Source organism: Balaenoptera acutorostrata, chromosome 19 (assembly GCF_949987535.1).
Source record: "Balaenoptera acutorostrata chromosome 19, mBalAcu1.1, whole genome shotgun sequence".
NCBI classification, from domain to species: domain Eukaryota; kingdom Metazoa; phylum Chordata; class Mammalia; order Artiodactyla; family Balaenopteridae; genus Balaenoptera; species Balaenoptera acutorostrata.
In genome coordinates, this window is record NC_080082.1 from 47727298 (window position 1) to 47748769 (window position 21472).

At 41.1% G+C, this 21472-nt stretch overlaps 1 protein-coding gene across 3 annotated transcripts in view; it reads left to right on the forward strand.

Moving 5' to 3' along the window:
• The window catches only part of TDRD12 (tudor domain containing 12), a 103928-nt gene that overhangs the window by 66549 nt on the left and 15907 nt on the right, over positions 1 to 21472 (forward strand). For all 3 annotated transcript variants that reach the window (XM_028165356.2, XM_007165056.2, XM_007165057.2), the window contains 10 exons: positions 369 to 560; positions 805 to 933; positions 1828 to 1945; positions 2549 to 2688; positions 2823 to 3043; positions 5869 to 5968; positions 16873 to 17060; positions 17785 to 17995; positions 19225 to 19317; positions 21255 to 21427. In XM_028165356.2, the coding sequence (XP_028021157.2) occupies positions 369 to 560; positions 805 to 933; positions 1828 to 1945; positions 2549 to 2688; positions 2823 to 3043; positions 5869 to 5968; positions 16873 to 17060; positions 17785 to 17995; positions 19225 to 19317; positions 21255 to 21427 (1565 nt within the window). The remainder of the gene's footprint in view (positions 1 to 368; positions 561 to 804; positions 934 to 1827; positions 1946 to 2548; positions 2689 to 2822; positions 3044 to 5868; positions 5969 to 16872; positions 17061 to 17784; positions 17996 to 19224; positions 19318 to 21254; positions 21428 to 21472) is intronic.

Below are 21472 nucleotides of genomic sequence, written 5' to 3' on the forward strand. Positions count from 1 at the left end.
ATTACTTTGTTAAATTGAGTATTAATTCATACTGGCCATTTGTACCCATTCTTCTAGGAGCTGCTTGTTCATTTCCTTCGCTTGTTTTCTTTCACTGGGATCATCTTTTTCTAACTAGTTTGTACAAGTTTTTATATAAGGCTGTTCATCCTTTGTTACCCGTGTTGCCCGTATTTACCTAGATGTTTGTTTTGATTTTGTTTATACATAAACATTTTTCCTTTTTAGTTTTTTCTTTTACTTTCATGTTTAAAGACCTTTCCCACTCTGAGAACAGAAAATATACATTCCTTACCTTTTATGTTCTGTCAAACTAATTATTAGTTTCTTCTGAAATAAAAATGAAATTAATTATGCTGATTTTTTAGATATTTCCTATATTAGATAACTTTAAAAAAAATATTGAAGTTGAAGAAAGGGAATCTGCCCCACATCAGATTGTTGCAGTTGGAGTTCATTGGAACAGACATATAGAGCAGTTAATCAAAGAGTTCATGAACGACCCCTACATTGTGATCACAGCCATGGAGGAGGCTGCCCTCTATGGCAGCGTCCAACAGGTAAAGAGTCCTGGGTGTGTGTGGTGGGGGGTTGGTGAGCACAAGCAAGTAACCTTTATTCATGGCTTAATATTAAAAGACTATAGCATTAATTTCATATACAAATCTTTAATTGTGCATTTAAATTTATACTGCTTTTCTATACCTTCTTTTCTATTAAAATTATGGCTTTGCCATAAAAAGTAAAACTGGAGCACCTTGAACATTTTTTAAAAATCCCACTGTTTCTGCATTTCATTACCAGGTAGTACATCTTTGCCTGGAATGTGAAAAGACCTCTACTTTACTCCAAACTCTTGATTTCGTTCCAAGTCAGGCACAAAAGACCTTGATCTTCACCGGTTCTGTAGCTGAAACAGAAATAGTGTGTAAGGTGAGCCCTTCCACACATGAAACGTTCTTACTGCTTGTTTAAACTGTGGTTGAATCTTGAGTCACCAGCGAATTACTTGGGGTAGTTACGTATTTGACAGGGAAATAAAATTTTACAAGTTCAGTATCAGTCAGAATGGGCTCTGCCACACAGCACTGGTGACAGTAACAAAGGACAGCAGGAGGCCTGACCCTGAGAGGAGGAGCCAGGCGTGTGGGAGGAGCCTTCCCACGGAAGCCAACGGTCCACAAGGGGAACCTGGCAGAGCATGAAAATGATCTGGTTCATGAAGAAGTGCCAACATCTTCTGAACCCTCTATTTAAGAAAATAGAGACGATAATGCTAAAATATATCATCATTTAGCCAGAAAAGCCAAATAAATTGGCTAAAGATTTATTTAATCTAATTGTATATAAATTAATGCTAAAGTGTAGAAATGAGGCCAAATACAAAAGAATCAGTAGTGCATCCACCTTTAGCAAAAATGAACTAGCAGGTATAGTGAAAAACAACAGTACCCTCTTGACAATAGTACCGTAAATTTCATGTATACGTATACATATCTCTACAGATAATCTGTGTAGGTAAATATACATACACACAAGTATATATACATGCAAATATATGTATGTACACGTTATTTTAAAAGGAAGGAAAATAGTTCTAGCAAAATAATGTGTGTTTCACTGGAGCAAGTTTTTAGACATAAACCATAGAATTTTGAAAATATATTTCTTTAAATTTACAACCATTTCATTCTTAGAATTAGTGGATCAGTGAGGTAAGACCCTCACAGATAATTTTAAATGATTTGTATCGATAATTATTGATGAAAAATTATCTTCAAGCTTATGTTCCTGACTGTGAACTGGCCCCTTTGGTTTCATCTTTAGGTAGTAGAAAGCAGTTCCATATTTTGCTTGAAAATGCATAAAGAAATGATTTTTAATTTAAAAAGTGTTTCAGAACAGTGGAAGAAGAAGTTAAGTTCTGGTTCTCACATTGTATTAGGTAAGTATTTTAATTTCTACTTGTATTTAGAGAAGGCTGAGCTAATAGGAATTATGTCTTCAATTCGTTAATTTATTTACCTCTTCTCCAAATTTCTCGTCACTTCCCAGATTTATTGAGAATGTATTAGTAATGTGAATTTCAAAGTGAAAATTAACCTTGACTAAGATTTTGATACTGAGGTGGAATCCAAGTGTCTCAGGTTCGTAGGCAGCGGCCCTTGGTCTAGCCATGCTCCCTGCAATTCCAGCTGAAGGATCACTGTCGTATGTATATGCCTATGATGAAGCGTGTTGTAAATGATTGTTAAATTTAATATTGGAAATATAAAAGTCAAAATGTATAAAATAAGTGAAAACCATATGGGCAGCCAAGAGTTGTAATAGAGGCATTTTTCGAGTTAAAAAGGAGACCACTTTTCTCTGGAATTTAATTACTGGGCTTTGAAATTTTGGGAAAAGAAATGGGAAGGAAGTTTCTCTACATCTGAAAAGTAAAACGCAGTAAAGAAATGTTTTGAAGTATGGTTCCTGGAATTGTTCTGCAAAGTATGTGCAGTAAAATTCCAGCTTCATTTGAAATTGTCCGAATCCTTTTCTCCAGCCTTAACAGATGATTGCATACCACTCTTGGCCATCACCGATGCCACGTGTGTGATTCACTTCAGCTTTCCTTCCTCGCCAAAAATTTTTGGTGGACGCCTGTATTGCATGTCTGATCGTTTTCAGAGTGTAGCTGAACAGGTTTGATTGATTTATATTATCATTTAATATTTCACTGGCATTTTCCACATAATGACAAATTCAGAGTCCAGAAAGTTTTTATCATTTACACTGGTATGGATGATCCACTTCCTTTATTCACCCCCAATTTTAAGGGTTCTCCTGCAGAACAGGGAGATAAAAAAACCAAATCTGTATTGCTGCTGACGGAGAGAAATGCCTGCCACGCAGTTGGTGTCCTGCGCTACTTGGAGCGAGCAGATACCAAGATTCCTTCAGAGCTGTACGAGTTTACTGCAGGGGTTCTGGAAGCCAAAGAAGATAAAAAAGCCAGAAGCCCTCTTTGTCCGTATCTTAAGGCTTTTGGTTTTTGCAAGTAAGCCAGTCATCTTTTTTATAACTGACATGTAACATACAGTAAACTGCACAGATGATAAGTTTACAGCTTGATGATTGTTACATGCGTATGCAACCCATGTGAGCTACTACCCAGCTCTGAGGGAGCCCCTGCAAGATCCCCTCCTGTTCCTTTCCAATTTGCTCTTCCTCCAGAAGTAACCACCCTTATTCTATCTACCAGCATTGACTAACTTTGCTTGTTTTAGAATTTTATATAAATGGAATTGTAGTGTGCTCAGTCTATCAATACTGTCTGTGGCATTCATCCATGTTGTTGCACGTATTGGTATTTTATTTATTTATTTATTTTGTGGCTCAGAATTCTATTGTGTGGGGACTTCCCTGGTGGTCCAGTGGTAAAGAGTCCGCCTTCCAATGCAGGGGATGCAGGCTCGATCCCTGGTCGGGGAACTAGGATCCCACATCCCACAGGGCAACTAAGCCCGTGTGCCACAAGTGCTGAGCTCACGCACCTCAACTAGAGAGCCTGCATACCACAAACTGCTACAGAGTCTACATGCTCTGGAACCCGCGCCACAACTAGAGAGAGAAAACGCGCACGCCACAACTAGAGAGAAGCCCGCGTGCCACAACAAAGAGCCCGCGCACCACAACAAAAGATCCCAAGTACCGCAACGAAGATCCCGTGTGCTGCGACTAAGACCTGACGCAGCAAAATAAATAAATAAATATTTTTAAAAAATTCTTTTGTATGAATATATCATGATGTATGTATCCATTCTACTCTTGATGGGCCTGTGAGTTGTATTATGTATGAAGCTGCCATGAACACTCTTGTACATGTCTTTTTCTGGAAATATGCACCTGTTTCTCTTGGGTATATATTATACTCTGGAGTGGTATTGCTGGGTCATGGGGTAGACGTGTGTTTAACTTTGCCAGAGCGGTTGGTCATCTTATGATCCCACCAGGTGTGTGTGAGGGAGTTTGCGTTGCTCTGTATCCTCACCAACACTTAGTATTCATGGGGGTGTAGGGGGAAACCATTGTTATTTTTATTTGCATTTCCCTAAGAATTCATGACGTTGAATGGCTTTTCACATGATTGTAGGACATTTGACATCCTTTTTTGTGAAATGCCTGTTCAGGTCTTTTGCCCATTTTTAAAATGGGGTATTTATTGGTTTATAGGAATAATTTGTTTATTCTAGATACAACTGCTTTGTCAGAGATATGCATACATGAATTGAGAAACTTCTCCCAGTCTGTGGCTTGCCTTTTCACTCTTTTAAGAGTCTTTCAATGGACAGACATTTTTAATTTTGATGAAATGTTTTATGGTTACTGTTTTATTGTGTTTTAATATAAGAAATAATTTGCCTATCTCTAGATCATGAAGACATTCTTCTATATTTTCTTCTAGAAGTTTTATAGATTTAGCTTCCACATTTAGGCATATAATCTATATTGAATTAATTTTTGTGTATAGTGTTTGATATGGGGCAAGGTTTACTTTTTTCTGTATGGATAATCTCTTGCTCCAGCATTCTTTATTTAAAACACTGTTGTGTTCTCACTGAGTTGGTGCCTTTGACATAAACCAGACGATAGTATATGTGATCCATTTGTGGACTCTCTCTGTTACATTGGTCTATTTGTCTATTCTCACACCAGTACTACACTTTTTTAAGTACTGTAGCTTATAGTGGGTCTTGGGAAATGGTATTTAAGTCCTCCAACTTTGCTCTCCTTCAAGGTGGTTCTGGCATTTTAAGTCTAATGCATCTCCATGTTTATTTTAGAAAGGGTTGTCAGTTTCTTCAAAAACATTGCTGGAATTTTGATAGCTGCATTGATTATATGAATCAGTTTGGAGAACATGGATATATCTTAACAGTCAGGAGATCCCTAAGTCAGGGATCCAGACACGATGCCAATACTTGATCAGTGGATCTCTGGGACTGAGTAGTAGATGTCTGTTAGATATCTACTGGATTGAATTTAATTTTAAGATAACTATTGAAATTAGCTTCTTTGAATTATGTACATTATCCAGGTTATTAGCAGCAATTTCCATTATGCCTTTAAATAAAATACTGAATTTTAAAACTGAAGCTTTAACTATTTCTCAGTTTGGGTTACGGAATGGCTCCTGGTTTAGAGGTTCTTTGGCCTCTGTTGTGGGTTATAGTGATGTGTTTCTGATTCAGAGTCTTTATTTTGGAAGTATGTTTTGTTCATTTACATACTGCATTTAAGACTGTCTGGAGAAATAATGCAGTAACTCTGTCCTTTTTTTTTTTTTAATTATTTATTTATTTATTTATGGCTGTGTTGGGTCTTCGTTTCTGTGCGAGGGCTTTCTCTAGTTGCAGCAAGTGGGGGCCGCTCTTCATCGCAGTGCACGGGCCTCTCATTATCGTGGCCTCTCTTGTTGCAGAGCACAGGCTCCAGACGCACAAGCTCAGCAATTGTGGCTCACGGGCCTAGTTGCTCCGCGGCATGTGGGATCTTCCCAGACCAGGGCTCGAACCCGTGTCCCCTGCATTGGCAGGCAGATTCTCAACCACTGCGCCACCAGGGAAGCCCCAACTCTGTCCTTTAAGTTTACTCAGTGCCAGTTAAATTTTAGGATCCCTTTCCACTTATTTGCACACTGTTAGTGTCATCTGAAGGATTTAATTAACTTTACAGCATTTGGTTACTTAACTTTACAGCATTTGGAATACAAGTTCTCTGATTTCGATTCTAGATTAATTTTCCTGGTGAATACTTTAAAATTCATGTTGAAAATTGTTATTGTTTTTTCCTGGTTTTAAAATCCTGTTCCTTTTTTTTCAGAGACAAAAGGATCTGTCCTGATCGACACCATGTTAATCCAGAAGTAGACATGCCAAGGAAGTTATCCAACCAAACTCTACCAGTGTCTGGATACATAAAAGTAAGTCCTATTAAAGAACTTGTCCAATGCTTAATGGTCATTTTAATGAACAACTTTCATTCTTTAAGAGGTAGAATTTAATAGAATGCAATTATGGCAGTATTAATTACCACCATTAATCTGACAGTAGGCACTTATTTTAAGGGTTCTTATATTGTGCTGTATTTCAAGGTGCCAGTTTGTTCAGAAAACCAAGATCAAATTGGAAGATAGATAAACCACTTAAATTTAGGGATTTCTTAAATATATTTTTAGAAAGTTGTTTCCCTTTGGGGACTATTAAAAATAATGTGATGATTACGTGAACCTTTTCAGATCATCCATGATTATTCCTTTGGGGAATATTCTGAGATGCAGATAGAATTGCTGAGTTGAGTTGTCACTTTCTTGTGACTCTTTTTTTTTTTATTATTTCTTCCTTTCTTTTTGAGTTTGAGTGTTCTGCCTTCACCTTCCCTTTCCCTTAGGGCGAATCTGTTATGTTCATTCATGCCTGTGCTCCTCCTTGTGTGGCTGTGCTGTACTCGTTTCCTGGGGCTGTTGTACAGATACCATGAACTGGGTGCCTTACAACAGCACAGATTTATTCTCTGACAGTCCTGGGAGCCAGAGTTTGAAATCAAGGTGTCAGCAGTCTGTGCTCCATCTGAAGACTCTGGAAGACAGTCCTTTTCCTGCCTCTTCCAGCTGCTGTTGACTCCAGGCGTTCCCTGGCCTGTCTTCACCTCGTGGCCACGTCCCTCCAGTCTCTGCCTTCATCTTCACATCACCCTCTCCTCTTCTCTCTGTGCCTCTTATAAAGCACACTTGTCAGTGGATAAAGGGCCCACCCCCATAATCCACAGTGATCTCCTCACCCAGAGATACTTAATTACATCTGCCAACACCTTTTTTCCAAATAAGGTCACAGTCACAGATCGTGGGAGTTAGCACAGAGAGTTTTCTTTGGGGGCGTGGCGGGAGGCATGGATTACCATTCAACCCAATACAGGTTTCATTGATGAAATGATTTTTTTCTTAATTTCTGATTCTTTCCCAAGTTCTATCACCTCATTTCTACATTTTAAAATTCTGATTTATGTGGTTCTTTTATATCATATATCATTTTCTTAATAAGCTAAAAGGCAGCTAGTTTTGAAATTGGAGTACAGTTTTAATCTATTTTGTGGATATGTTTTTCTGGTGGCCTTCATTGTCTCTAGGGACTGTTATTCTGCTTCTTATTCCCTTTTTTATTATTGTAACTTAACATGGGATTTGACCTTGATACTTTGCTGTTGCTCATTTTTTGACAAAATTCCTTTTCCTTAAATTTAAGGAGGAGGTGTGGGTCAGGATAACTTTTCTAATTTCAGAGTTTCCATTTCTGTTGTTTCCATGTCTTGTTAAAAAAAAAATGAAAACACAGTTTCTGAGATTTTTGAGATGCCCTGGCTCTGTGCCCCTCACCCAGGTTTATCTGGCCTTTTTCTTCCTTCATCTTTCTTGTCCCTGGGTGGACAGTTAGGAGATTTCACAGGGGCCCAGCCTTCACCCACTATCAGAATGCGTGAAAGCCTTCCGGTTCAGCTGCCCTTGTCAGCCAGGCCCACCGTGTTTTCGGTGAATACCTGCTGCCTCTTGTGGAATCCTCCTGGTCCTAGTCTTTCAGACGAGCTCATACCTCCCAGTGCTGCTTCCTGCACAGACAGTGACGCCATGCAGGTCTTGCGATGTGGGTGGGTTTTACTCATCTGCTATTTTTGTTGTTGTTATCTAAGTTAATAGATTTTATTTTTTTGAGCAGTTTTAGTTTTACAGAAAAACTGAGCAGAAAATACAGAGTTCCCCTGTACTCTCCCCCGGCACCCCCCACCAGTTTCCCCTATTATTAACATCTTTCATTATTGTGGTACATGTGTGGTAATAGATGAGCCAATATTGATAATTATTATTATTATTTTTAAAAAATATTAATTAATTTATTTTTTAAAGAGCTCCTGACTTATTTATTTATTTATTTATTTACTTTATTTATTTTTTTGGCTGTGTTGGGTCTTCGTTTCTGTGCGAGGGCTTTCTCTAGTTGTGGCAAACGGGGGCCACTCGCGGTGCGCAAGCCTCTCATGGTCGCAGCCTCTCTTGTTGCGGGGCACAGGCTCCAGACGCGCAGGCTCAGTAGTTGTGGCTCATGGGCCTAGTTGCTCCGCGGCATGTGGGATCTTCCCAGACCAGGGCTCGAACCTGTGTCCCCTGCATTGACAGGCAGATTCTCAGCCATTGCGCCACCAGGGAAGCCCCCATGATAATTATTATTAACTAAAGCCTACAGTTTAAGTTAAGGTTCACTCCTTGTAGTGTACGTTCTATGGACTTTGCCAAGTGTATGATGACACATATCCACCATTACAGTATCACACAGAATACTTTCACTGCCCTGAAAATCCCCTGTGCACTCCACCCGTCCATCCCTTTACCTCTTCCCCAGAATTCCTAGCAGTCACCCATCTTTTTACCGTCTCTGTAGTTTTGCCTTTTTCAAAATGTCATATAGTTGCAATCATACAGGGTGTAGGTTTTTTGAACTGGCTTCTTTCATTTAGCAGTTTGCATTTAAGATTCTTCCATGCCTTTTTGTGGCTTAATAGGTTATTTTTATTGCTGAATATACTACAGTTTGTTTATCCATTCACCTATTGAAGGACATCTTGGGTGCTTCCAATTTTTGGCAATTATGAATAATGCTAGGATAAATATTCAAGTGCAGGTTTTTGTGTAGACAGAAGTTTTCAACTCATTTGGGTAAATAAATACCAAAGAGTGTGACTGTTGTGTGTGATTATATACAGTAAGACTATGTTTTGCTTTGTAAGAAACTACAAAACTGTTTTCTGAAGTGACTATACCATTTTACATTCTTACCAGCAGTGAATGAATGAGACTTCTTGTTGTTCCACATCCTTGCCAGTATTTGACGTTGTCAGTGTTTTAGATCTTAGCCATTCAATTAGGTGTGTAGTGGTATCTCATTGTCTTAATTTGCAATTCCCTGATGACATGTGATGTTGAGCACCTTTTCATATGCTTATTTATCAGCTGTATGTCTTCTTTGCTGAAATATCTGTGAGATAATATGTTCAGGTTTTTTGCCCAGTTTTTAATTGAGTTGTTTGTTTTCTTATTATTGAGTTTTAAGAGTCCTTTGTATATTTTGGATACTAGTCTTATCAGATATGTGTTTCGTAAAAATTTTCTCCCAGCCATTGGCTTGTCTTTTCATTTTCTTTATATAGTCAGCTCCTGTTATCCGTGGATTCAACCAAACTCAAATCTAAAATATTTGGCAAGCAAGACTTGAATTTGCAGTGGTCCAGCAACTATTTACATAGCATTTGCATTGTATTTACAACTATTTACATAGCATTTACATTGTATTAGGTATTATGAATAATCTAGAGATGATTTAAAGTACATCCTTAGGCTGTCCTTAGGTTATATGCAAATTCTTACACCATTTTATGTAAGGGACTTAAGCATCCAAGAATTTTGGTATTCACAGGGGGTCCTGGAACCAATCCTCCATGGATACTAAAAGATGATTATAGTGTCATTTGGACAGCAGAAATTTTTAATTTTAATGAAGTCCAACTTTCCAATTTTTTCTTTCACAGATTGTGCTTTTGTCATTGTATCCAAAGAGTCAGTGCCAAACCCAGGGTCACCTGGAGTTTCTCCTATGTTATCATCCTCATCTGCTTTTATTTTGGGGTCCATGGGGATATTTTGTTAATTACGTTTTGTTGCAGTATGTCCCTTGGCTTTGGCTTTGCTGTCTCACTGCTCTGTCTGTCTTTATGTGGGGGATTCAGCGAGAGTCAAAAAATATAACAGCTCACTGCGGCCACCTTCCCAGAACCCCTCTAACCAAGACCCTCCTTTTTATTTAATTTTATTTTTATTTTTTACTTTATTGAAGTATAGTTGATTTTCAATGTAGTGTTTCTGTTGTACAGCAAAGACTGATTCAGATACATATATATATATATATATATATATATATATATATATATATACACATATATTCTTGTTCATATTCTTTTCCATTATGGTTTATTACAGGATATTGAATATAGTTCCCTGTGCTATACAGTAGGACCTTGTTGTTGTTTATCTGTTTTATATGTATTAGTTTGTATCTGCTAATCCCAAACTCCTAATTTATCCCTCCCCCACCCCCTTTCCTCTTTGGCAACCATAAGTTTGTTTTCTATGTCTGTCAGTCTGTTTCTGTTACGTAAATAAGGTCATTTGTGTCATATTTTAGATTCCACGTATAAGTGATATCATATAATATTTGTCTTTCTCTGTCTGACTTACTTCAGTCAGTATGATCATCTCTAGGTCCATCCATGTTGCTGCAAATGGCATTATTTCATTCTTTTTTATGGCTGAGTAATATTCCATTGTGTATATATACCACATCTTCTTTATTCAGTCATCTGTTGATGGACATTTAGGTTGCTTCCATGTCTTGACTGTTGTAAATAGTGCTGCTATGAACATTGGGGTGCCTGTATCTTTTCGAATTAGAGTTTTCTCTGGATATATGCCCAGGAGTGGGATTGCTGGATCATATGCTAGCTCTATTTTTAGTTTGTGAAGGAACCTCCATGCTGTTTTCCATAGTGGCTGCACCAATTTACATTCCCACCAACAGTGTAGGAGGATTCCCTTTTCTCCACATCCTCTCCAGCATTTATTGTTTGTAAACTTTTTAATGATGGCCATTCTGACCGGTGTGAGGTGGTACCTCATTGTAGTTTTGATTTGCATTTCTCTAATATTTAGTGATGTTGAGCATCTTTTCATGTGCCTTTTGGCCATCTCTGTGTCTTCTTTGGAGAAATGGTCTTCTGCCCATTTTTTGATTGGGTTATTTGTTTTTGTTCTTGTTTTAGAGTTGTATGAGCTGTTTGTATATTTTGGAAATTAAGCCCTTGTCAGTCGCATCATTTGCAAATATTTTCTTCTGTTCCATAGGTTGTCTTTTCATTTTGTTTATGGTTTCCTTTGCTGTGCAAAAGCTTATAACCTTGATTAGGTCCCATTTGTGTACTTTCGCATTTATTTCTGTTGCCTTCAGAGACTGACCTAAGAAAACATTGGTACAATTTATGTCAGAGAATGTTTTGCCTATGTTCTCTTCTAGAAGTTTTATGGTGTCATGTCTTATATTTAAGTCTTTAAGCCATTTTGAGTTTATTTTTCTTTATGTTGTGAGGGTGTGTTCTAACTTCATTGATTTACATGCAGCTGTCCAGCTTTCCCAACACCACTTGCTGAAGAGACTGTCTTTTCTCCATTGTATATTCTTGCTTCCTTTGTTGAAGATTAATTGACTGTAGGTGTGTGGGTTTATTTCTGGGCTCTCTATTCTGTTCCATTGATCCATATGTCTGTTTTTGTGTCAGTATCACACTGTTCTGATTACCGTAGCTTTGTGGTATTGTCTGAAGTCTGGGAGAGTTATGCCTCCAGTTTTGTTCTTTTTCCTCAGGATTGCTTTGGAAATTCTGGGCCTTTTATGGTTCCATATATATTTTAGGATTATTCTAGTCCTGTGAAAAATGTCATGGATAATTTGATAGGGATCACATTAAATCTGTAAATTGCTTTGGGTAGTATGGCCATTTTAACAATATTAATTCTTCCAATCCAAGAGCATGGGATATATTTCTATTGAATCATCTTCAATTTCCGTTATTAGTGTTTTATAGTTCTCAACATACAAGTCTTTCACATCCTTGGTCAGGTTGATTCCTAAGTATTTTATTTTTAAAAGGGATTTTTTTTTTAACTTTCCCTTTCTAATATTTCATTGTTAGTGTAAAGACATGCAACAAATTTCTGTATGTTATTAATCTTGTATCCTGCTACCTTGCTGAGTTCATTTATCAGTTCTAGTAGTTTTTGTGTGGAGTCTTCAGGGTTTTCTATATACAGTATCATGTCATCTGCCTATAATGATACTTTCACTTCTTCTCTTCCAATTTGGATACCTTTTATTTCTTTCTCTTGTCTGATTGCTGTGGCTAGGACTTCCAATACTACATTGAATAGAAGTGGTGAGAGTGGGCACACTTGTCTTGTTCCAGATTTTAACGGGAAGGCTTTCAGCTTTTACCATTGAGTATTATGTTGGCTGTGGATGTGTCATAAATAGCTTTTATTATGTTGAGATATATTCCCTCTGTACCACTTTGGTAAGAGTTTTTATCATGAATGGATGTTGAATTTTATCAAATGCTTTTTCTACATCTATTGAGATGACCATGTGGTTTTTATCTTTACTTTTGTTGATGGAGTGTATCACATTTATTGATTTGCATATGTTGAACCATCCTTGTGACCCTGGGATGAATCCAGCTTGATCGTGGTGTATGATCTTTTTTATGTGTTGTTGGATTCAGTCTGCTAATATTTGATTGAGAATTTTTGCAACTATATTCATCAAAGATATTGGCCTGTGATTTTATTTTGTGGTGTTATCTTTGTCTGCTTTTGGTACCAGGGTGATAGTGGCTTCATAGAATGACTTTGGGAGTGTTCCCTCCTCTTCAATCTTTTGGAAGAGTTTGAGAAGGATTGGTATTAGTTGTTCTTTGTATGTTTGATAGAATTCCCCAGTGAAGCCATCTGGTCCTGGACTTTTGTTTGCAGGGAGTTTTTAAATTACATACCCTTATACCCCTGGTTCCCAGGGTATCTGCTTTCTGTCACTATGGTTTTGTCTTTTACTGGAATTTCATATTAATGGAATTGTACAGTATGTGGTCTTTTGAGTCTGATTTCTATTACTCAGTGTATTACTTTTGAGATTCGCCTGTGTTGTTCTATTTTATTGCTATGTAGGATTCCATTGTGTGTTTGTCTGTTCACAGATCGGTGGACATTTGGGTTGTTGACAGTTTCTGGCTGCTTTGATCATTTGTGTTACATCTTTGACAGTACATTTTCTTTTCTCTTGAGTAAGACCTAGGAGTGGAATTGCTGAGTCATATGATAACTGTATGTTTGTAAGAAACTGCCAAACAGTTTTCCAAAGAGGTGGTACCATTTCACATTCTGACCAGCACTGCACGCAAGAATTCCAGCTGGTCCACATTCTCATCAGTACTTGATATTCTCAGTCTGTAATTTTTGCCACTCTGTTGCATTTGCACTGGTATCTTATTTGTGTCACCCTGGTGATAAAGAATCTTAGACATCTTTCCACTGCTTACTGGCCATTTGTATCTCTTCTTTTGTTAACTTTCTGTTTAGAATTTTTGCCCATTTTTTATTTGGGTTTCCTTCTTGTTGAATTTTAACAGTTCTTTATATATTCTAGATATCCTTTGTCAGATATATTGCAAATGTTTTCTCCCAATGGAAAAGCAAAAGTTTTTAATTTTGATGAAGCCTAGTTTTTTACTTTTTTATTTTGTATTTTGTGCTTTTCATGCCATAAGAAATCTTTGCCTACCATATGGTTGCAAAGATTTTTCCCAGCGTTTTTATTCTAGAAGCTGTATAGTTTTACATTTAGCTCTGTGATGCATCTCAAGTTAACTTTTGTATGTGGCAGAGTTTTTTAAAAGGAGGCAAGGTTTTTTCTTCTGGATAATTGGTTGCTCCAGCATCATTGACTATAAAGACCTTCTTTTTCCCCTAAGTTACATTGGCACCTTTGACAAAAATTAGGAGACCATATATGTGATTTCTGAATTCTTTTTTACTATTTATTTATTTATTTGGCTGTGTCAGGTCTTAGTTGCAGCACGCAGGCTCTTTGTTGCAGTGCGTGGGCTCCCTAGGTGTGGTACGCAGGCTCTAGAGCACGCAGGCTTAGTTGCCCCCCTCACATGTGGGTTCTTAGTTCCTCGACCAGGGATCGAACCTGCGTCCCCTGCATTGGAAGGCAGATTCTTAACCACTAGACCACCAGGGAAGTCCTGATTTCTGAATTCTTTATTCTGCTCCTTGGTTTCTTTGTCCTTATACAGTATCACACTGGTTTTATAATCTTGAAAACTGGTGGGTAAGTCTTCCAACTTTGCCTGTCTTCTTCAGTATCCTTTTGACTATTACTTTGCGTGTCCATATAAAATTTTAGACTCAGGGTACCAATATCTATTATACTTAGAATCCTGGTGGGATTTTGATTGGCATTGCATTGAGTCTGATACCGGACCAACCTTGGGTCCACTTGCCTGTGTGCATGGTAAAGCCACTCTACTGACGCCAGGTTGTAGCGAAGGAAGTTCAGCGTTTATTGTAAGGTGCCAATACAAGGAGAACGAGTGGCTCATGCTTTAAAAACCCCCAACTCCCCAGTGGGTTTCAGGAAAGCATTTTTAAGGCCAGGTGAGGGATGGGGAGTGAGAGGGTAGGTGATCAGCTCCTGCACAATTCTCTGATTGGTTGACGGTGAGATAACAGAGTAGTGTCACGGGGATTAACATTATCAATCCTTAGGCCCCGGTAGGCCTGGGGGCTATGTGCTCATTGGTCATCAAGTAGTTAACATCTTCTATTTGGTGTGGGGTTTTCACATCTGTAAAACAACTCAGGAAACGCGCACAGGTACAATTACCTGAGTACTTCATAGAGAAGCTAAAGCAGAGGATATGGGGGAGGGGTCTGACATGGGAAGGCCCCACAGGGTCCTACTCGGTTTCAAGTCTATAGATTAGTACAGGAAGAATTGACATCTTAGCAGTACTGAGTCTTCGTAGTCCATTAACGTGGTATATCACTGCATTTGTCTAGGTCATCTTTAATTTTCTAAGCAATGTGTTACAATTTTCAGTAGATCTTTTACTTTTTGTGTTAAACTTATCCCTAGTATTTCATGTTTTTGGATGTCATTGTTGTTTTTCCTTAAACTTCATTTTCTAATTGTGTTAGAAATGCGATTGATTTCTGTATCTTACCTTGTGTCCTGCAACCTTAACAAACTGAATTACTGGTGAGAGGGGAATCGAAACAGGTGGGGAGGTGTGTGGCCAGAAGGGACCCTCCCACGTGCCCAGGACTGAGGGGTTTCCCGCCACCCGGGATGTTCGGTGCTGGAACCAGGACGAGTGGGTCACCTGTCTGGAGGCCTCACGCTCTGCCCCTCCTGTCAGGAGAGTCCAGTCCACAAGCTGCTTTTTGCCACCTCCGTTCTGCCAGCTCAGTGTGTCGTGGATGTGCTGATGCCGTGTGGAGGGGACTGCCACAGACTGATGCCTGCTCGGCCTGGACTTTGTTCATCAGTGTGTGCTGAACACAGAGCCATCTAACATAGGAAATGTGGGGGAAAAGGAACTCTCCCCTTATTCCTGTCATCCTAAAACAGTCACCATTGGCATCTTAGTATATTTTCTCTGTTACTTTTCTTTGTGCATCTTTCAGAAAATATATTTGCAGTTGGAGTGTATGTTATATCCTGCCAAGCTCTCATAACATTGTAGTGAGAGTTTTTCCCATCCCCTGCACCTCCTCCCCACTGACTCCTGTCACCCAGTGGGCTTCTGTCTGGGATGCCAGGTTGTTGGGGCCCCTAAACCATAGGGGAGAAGACTCCCTGGGAGAGGCCATGTGCCAGGCTAGAAGGAATACTGAATTCCCTGCCCAAGATGAGGGCCGGCTTGACAGAGCACTGGGGGTTCACTGAGGCAGATTCTCCACGGGCTGGAGGATGTCTGGGTTGGGAACCATGATAGATGTGGTACTTGTCCTCTCCCGGCTCTCCTTCCAGTGGGGATGGTCAGCAGTGAGTAAGATGGTGACCGTGCTGCGGAGAGGATGAAATGCAGTGAAGTTCTGCGGTGTGTGCTGGGGGACACGGGGCCCTTTGGAAATTAGAGGCAGGGAGGGGCCCTCTGAGGAGGGGTCAGCTGCCCTGGGGGCCAAATGATAAGAAGGATCCAGCCTTGAGACTATCTAGGGAAGAATATTCCAGGCAGAGGAAGCAGCAAGTGCAAAGGCCCTGAGGTAGGAGTTATGTGGAATGTTTGTGGAGTAGGACAAGGCTTACGGCGAGTGTGAAGGGGGCAGGCAATGAAGCTGGGGCGGGGGGGAGCACAGAGGAGAGCCACAGGCTGTCGGCCCTCTGAGATCCAGCACCTTTTGGTCACAAGGGCTGACCTCTCCCCTGCCTGCCCTGCCTCCCAGATGGCACTGCCCACCAAATAACCACTGCTCACTCCTGCTCTGTAGCCAGGGCTCCCTGCCCTAATGCATACTGTTTGCCCCCCGTCTGGAATGCCTCCTCCGTACTCTTGCATACCTGTGCACGCCGACACCCCGACACATGCCAATAACCCTGCGTACGCTTGCCCGTGAAGGGTTGTCTTGACCACACACCGGCTGTGGCACGTCTGTCCACCCATGGTTGCTTAGGGTCCCTGTAGGACGTGCTTCCTCTGCGTCCCTCGTGCCTCATGCACAGCAGGCTCTTACTAAAATACTTCAGAAAGGGCTCAAGAGACGAGGAGGCTATTTTTTTTAAGGATTTTTATAAAGTGCAGTTAAAAAGTAAACAAAGGAACACTTACTAATAATAAAGCTTTAAACTAATATTTACCCAAAACCCCTTCCATTAGATTTAAAGTGAAACTATAATTATTTGTGTGTATGCTAAGGTTTTTATTTTGTGTTTTGGTCAGTTTCCTAGTTTATTGTTAAATCCCTGTTGTGTGCTTTGGGCTCTTAGGTCAGGTGCTGACTTCTGCAGATACCTCTTTGCTTCAGAGTGAGGTTTTTTTTGTTGTTTTTTTTTTTTTTGAAGGGATTTTATTTATTTATTTATTTTAACATCTTTATTGGAGTACAATTGCTTTACAGTGGTGTGTTAGAGTGAGTTTGTTTTCTGAATATGTTTACTGTTTATGTTTCAGATAATACCCTTTTATATTTTGAATGCAACAAATTACTTTGGTCGTATAGTTGATAAACACGTGGATCTTTATGCAACTCTTACTGCTGAAATGAAAGAGTATTTTGAAGAGTCCAGTAATAAAACAACTGTTGAAAAGGTGGAGAAATTTGGATTATATGGATTAGCAGAAAAAGTAGTTTTCCACAGGTAAAATGTCTCTTTATTTCATCTCAAGAGGTTGTGAAGCATAAGGTAACTTCAAGTGGCGTTGAATCCCTCTTTTCACCTCTGTGCATCTGACCGGTATACACATACTGAGCCTGGCTGCCTCCCGGGAGGGTGCTGGTGGGGTCGTGCCCACCCTAGTCCGGCTCAGCTGTGCTCTCGAGGCTCATCTGCCCTGGGGCTGCTGAGCACAGAGCGTGGATGACAGTGTGACATTTACATATGGACAGTTATCGACTCACTTAATTCTTACGAAATTCCTATAAAGTGGGCACGGTTCCCATTTTACAGATAAGCAGACTGAGCCCTGGTGAGGTTACGTAAGTTAGCTAGGTCAGCTCAAGAAGTGGCATTGTCAGCGTTCCATCCTGCCTCGTGTGCCTGTTTGCACCGACGTCCCTCGAATGCCCCACCCGTCCCCGCTTGGTGATAGCCCAGATTGAGAACCTTGGAACATTTAATTTGCTATGTTAATTTTTCTTGTGTTGTCAGATAAAGGAATTTCCTTTATTCAACATAGGTATATTTGAATTAAATAAATCATGGCTAAGTGCTCTTGATGACTCCAGTTATTTTATTTCTAGTATGGAGTAAAGCCATGCAGTTTAGGGAACTTTTGTGTAGTTTGCTTCTAACGAGGAAGCCGAGGCGACGATTATGTCCCTTTGGGTCTCTGTGTTAGACCAAGGCCACTGTTGTCCTGTAGGGTTCAGGTGTTGGAGATGAGCCAGAAGGAGGACACGTGGGCCCTGGATAATGTCCTCGTGAAGTTCATTGATGAAGGCAGGACCAAACTCATCGCAAGAGACCAGTTGCTTCACCTCCCAGAAAGTTTCCACACTCTGCCCCCGCAAGCTGTGGAGTTTATCGTTTGTAGAGTGAAACCCACGGACAATGAAATTGAATGGAATCCAAAGGTGAGTTATTTTGGCTTTTTGTATTTTGTTGACTTTCAGAATATATTTAACCCAGAATATACACAGAATTGAGGTGTATTTGAATTTGGAGTATTGGGTTTGGGTTAACTGCTTCATGTTTCTGGGCAGGAATGCACTTACAGCGCTATGTGTAGACTAGCTCTGAGCCCTCAGAGAGGCCGGGTGTGATTGGCCATGGTCGTCATTAGTGCTCACACACTTTGGGTGTAAAATATGCACTGTGCTAAAAATAAACTGGCTGTTACTTAAAGAGAATAAACAGTGTACGCACTTAGAAAAGTGGATACCCCTGTCACGGGGGCACATAGGTGATGGACACTCTCCGGAGGGACCAGGTAATTCCACTGGGATTGGGAAGATGGGCAAGGAAAGAGAGAGAGAGAGTCCAGAAAAGCTTCCAAAGGAGGGGCCATTCCCTCTGGGTCCCTCAGAATGGGTAACTAGGATGTCACCAAGTAGAGCGGATAAGGCACTGTGAAGGCGAAGAAGCCCCCCCTGTACCAAGACATGGGGCACATGCCGCCTCGGGTGGGTGGAGAGGCCCAGCCCTCGGCGCGGCAGGGACATCACCAGAGCAGTAAGTCCTGTTCATAACGAGGCTCCTGATTCTTCAAAGGAAGGCTAAATTTCATACAGTCTGATGAACAGGATATGAAAGAAGCCATTGCAGTTGGCAAAGCAAAAAGTTTGCTTATAAACAGTGGAGCTGAATGAGGACAGGTGCAGAGGTGAGTCCCAAGCACAGGTCTGTGCTGTGGACTCGTCACACCGCGTGGTTCCCAGCGTGGGTGCGTGCCCCCCATCCCCTCTGTCAGCTGTCAACCTGTCTTTAAAGGATGGATGTTTCTTTCTTTGGAAGCTCAGTGAGAGAGTGAGAAGAGAGAATTCTGCTGTTGGTGGGGACCAGGGCCCCTCAGCCCCAGTGTCCCTGCTGCTGGGCAGCCCCAGTGTGTGACCTCGTCCTCTGGAGCAGCTGGAACACCCAGTGCTCGGGACTCACCTTTGCACCTGTCCTCATTCGTCTCCACTGACGGTTACCCTTGTCGGTGAAGGGGTGTGATGGCCTCCATAACCTGCCTCGTGGGGTGGTTGTGAGGCTCGAATGAAAGGCATGGAAAAGCTTCTTGGAAAACTATAGAGCACATACAGAATAAAGTATTTTCTTAAAGCTTCAGATAAATTACTTAAGTGTTTTGGGTTTTTTTCAGGTTACTAGGTACATTCATCATAAAATTAATGGGAAATTGCATGATGCAAAAGTGATGTTGGCTTTAGGAAATACAGTTTGGATTGATCCAATGGTAAGTATGCAGTTTTCTTGAAAAGAAACGTGTGTTTGAATGGGCCCCTAAAATTATCCAAATTATTCTAACCTGTTGCCTGAGTAACTATTTGCCTCACATAAACGGAGGCTTATTTGATAAAGGCTCTGTGTAAAGGAGAGCTTTTTCCATGTTATTTGGGTCATGAATGTGGTCATGGGTTTTTTGGTTTAAGGGGACCTTTTACATTGTAACCCAGCGCTCACAGGTGTGTGTGTGTGTGTGTGTGTGTGTGTGTATAAATCACACACACTCACACATACAACTGAGACAGAAACTTTATGAAACTATTGTTAGCACACGCGACAGTCTCTGCCATTTATAATTCTCTTCCAAGTGGCGGCTGTGCACTGGTATCTGATTTCACAGTCCGCTGCCCGCACGGGTGGGAAGCCCTGGACAGGATCCGCTGCCCGCACGGGTGGGAAGCCCTGGACAGGATCCGCTGCCCGCACAGGTGGGAAGCCCTGGGACAGGAACCGCCCTGCAGAAGCACGGCTGTGCGCTGGCGTAGCTGTAAGTGATCTTAGAGTGGTCAGTAATGTGGAGGATTCCGGTTCTCAGGCTTTTCCAAGACAGATTTTATTATGTTCACGGTTCCTACCTCGTCCATTCACCAGATATTTACTGAGCACCTACTGGGTGCTAGGACCTGTACGAGGCACTGGAATTCCATCCGTGAGCAGACTCCTACCCTGTGGGGGTGGGCGGGACTGAGCATGAGGCCAGGACATGTGACTCGGGGCCGCAGCCCGTCCCTGCTGAGGCCAGCACCATCCCCGCTCTGCTGACACCCTGGGAACTCTACTTTTCAATTCAGAGTTTTGCTCTGTTAGAGTTAAATCTTAATTATTATGATTATTTATACGATTTAAAGGAATTCAGTTCATAAAAACTGTTTTGTTGAAAGTTATTTTTATAAGAGTGAAAAAGCCTTAACATGGAAAAGAAGAGTTTGGGTATAAGATTTAAGAGTAAGAGGAGAGTATGATTTTTAGAAGGGAAGGTGGAGACTACCAGTGCAGGTAAATGAAGAGGTCTGGGGGGTCTTAGTCGATGTCATAACAGTCAATATTGTGGTGGTTTTTCATCAGAGAAAAAAATGGAAACTTTATTGAGCAAGGATTTTTTAAACTATAGCTAAGAGAATGAAGCCAAAAAAAAGAAAACCCACCTGGCAAACAGGCTTCCGCAGCTCCAAAGTGTAGCAGTGTTCGTGGCACGCTGGAGGGGAGGCAGAGCCCACACCTGCCGCCTTCTCCCCCCGCCAGCACCAGCTCGCTCCCCAGGCTGAGTGGAGAAGGGCTCTTCTGCTGTCGCTCCACGGGAGTGCATTCCTATTCCCGCGCTCCCTGGGGAGGCGCCCCAGCCAGCGCCAGCCTGGTCTACTCCGAGCCCAGTGAAAGTCCTGGGGCCATACCTCCCACCAACAGGAATCAGACAATTGCAGATTTTCATGCTTTATTTAATTTTGTGTAAACTGAAATGGATGAGAATGTTTTGGTTGCAGAAAAAAACAAGTGGAGGAAACTGGCCAGGACGCAGGGTTTAGGGCCTTGGTGTGGGCCCTTGCTGGGCATCTGAAGACCCGGAGCCTTCTTGTTAGGAGAGGTGAAAGCACAGGAGGGAGAATCAGAAAGATCTAAGAACTGTGCGTGTGGTTACAGCATCACAGACGGGTCTTGTCTGGGATTTTACCTCAGGACTTGATCTTGGCCCCAGCCCCACAGCTGATCATATTTCTCCAGTACGGGGCTGGGTTCTGGAAGATTCCAACGAGGAGGCCCTTGTGGTGGCACATGCCCTGGTGCATCAGGCATTGCACAGTGAGATCAGGAGGCCACGGTGCGGGTGTTTGTGGCTCATCTAAAGTTCTAAGTGTAATTCCTGCAAACGTATTTTTTCTTTCATTCAAGGTGCACATTACAAAACTTTCAAACTTGAAAACTTCTGTCATTGATTATAATGTTCGAGCTGAAATTTTGTCAACGGGAATGGGCATTGATAACTCAGAGCATGTAGAACAGCTGAAAAAATTATACAAAGGTGCTAAAGTGCCAACTTTTGAAGAAAGCGTGAGCCAGACCCCGTAAGTGGATTTTTGTCTCCTTTTGGAAGAGCTGTCTTGTGGCGG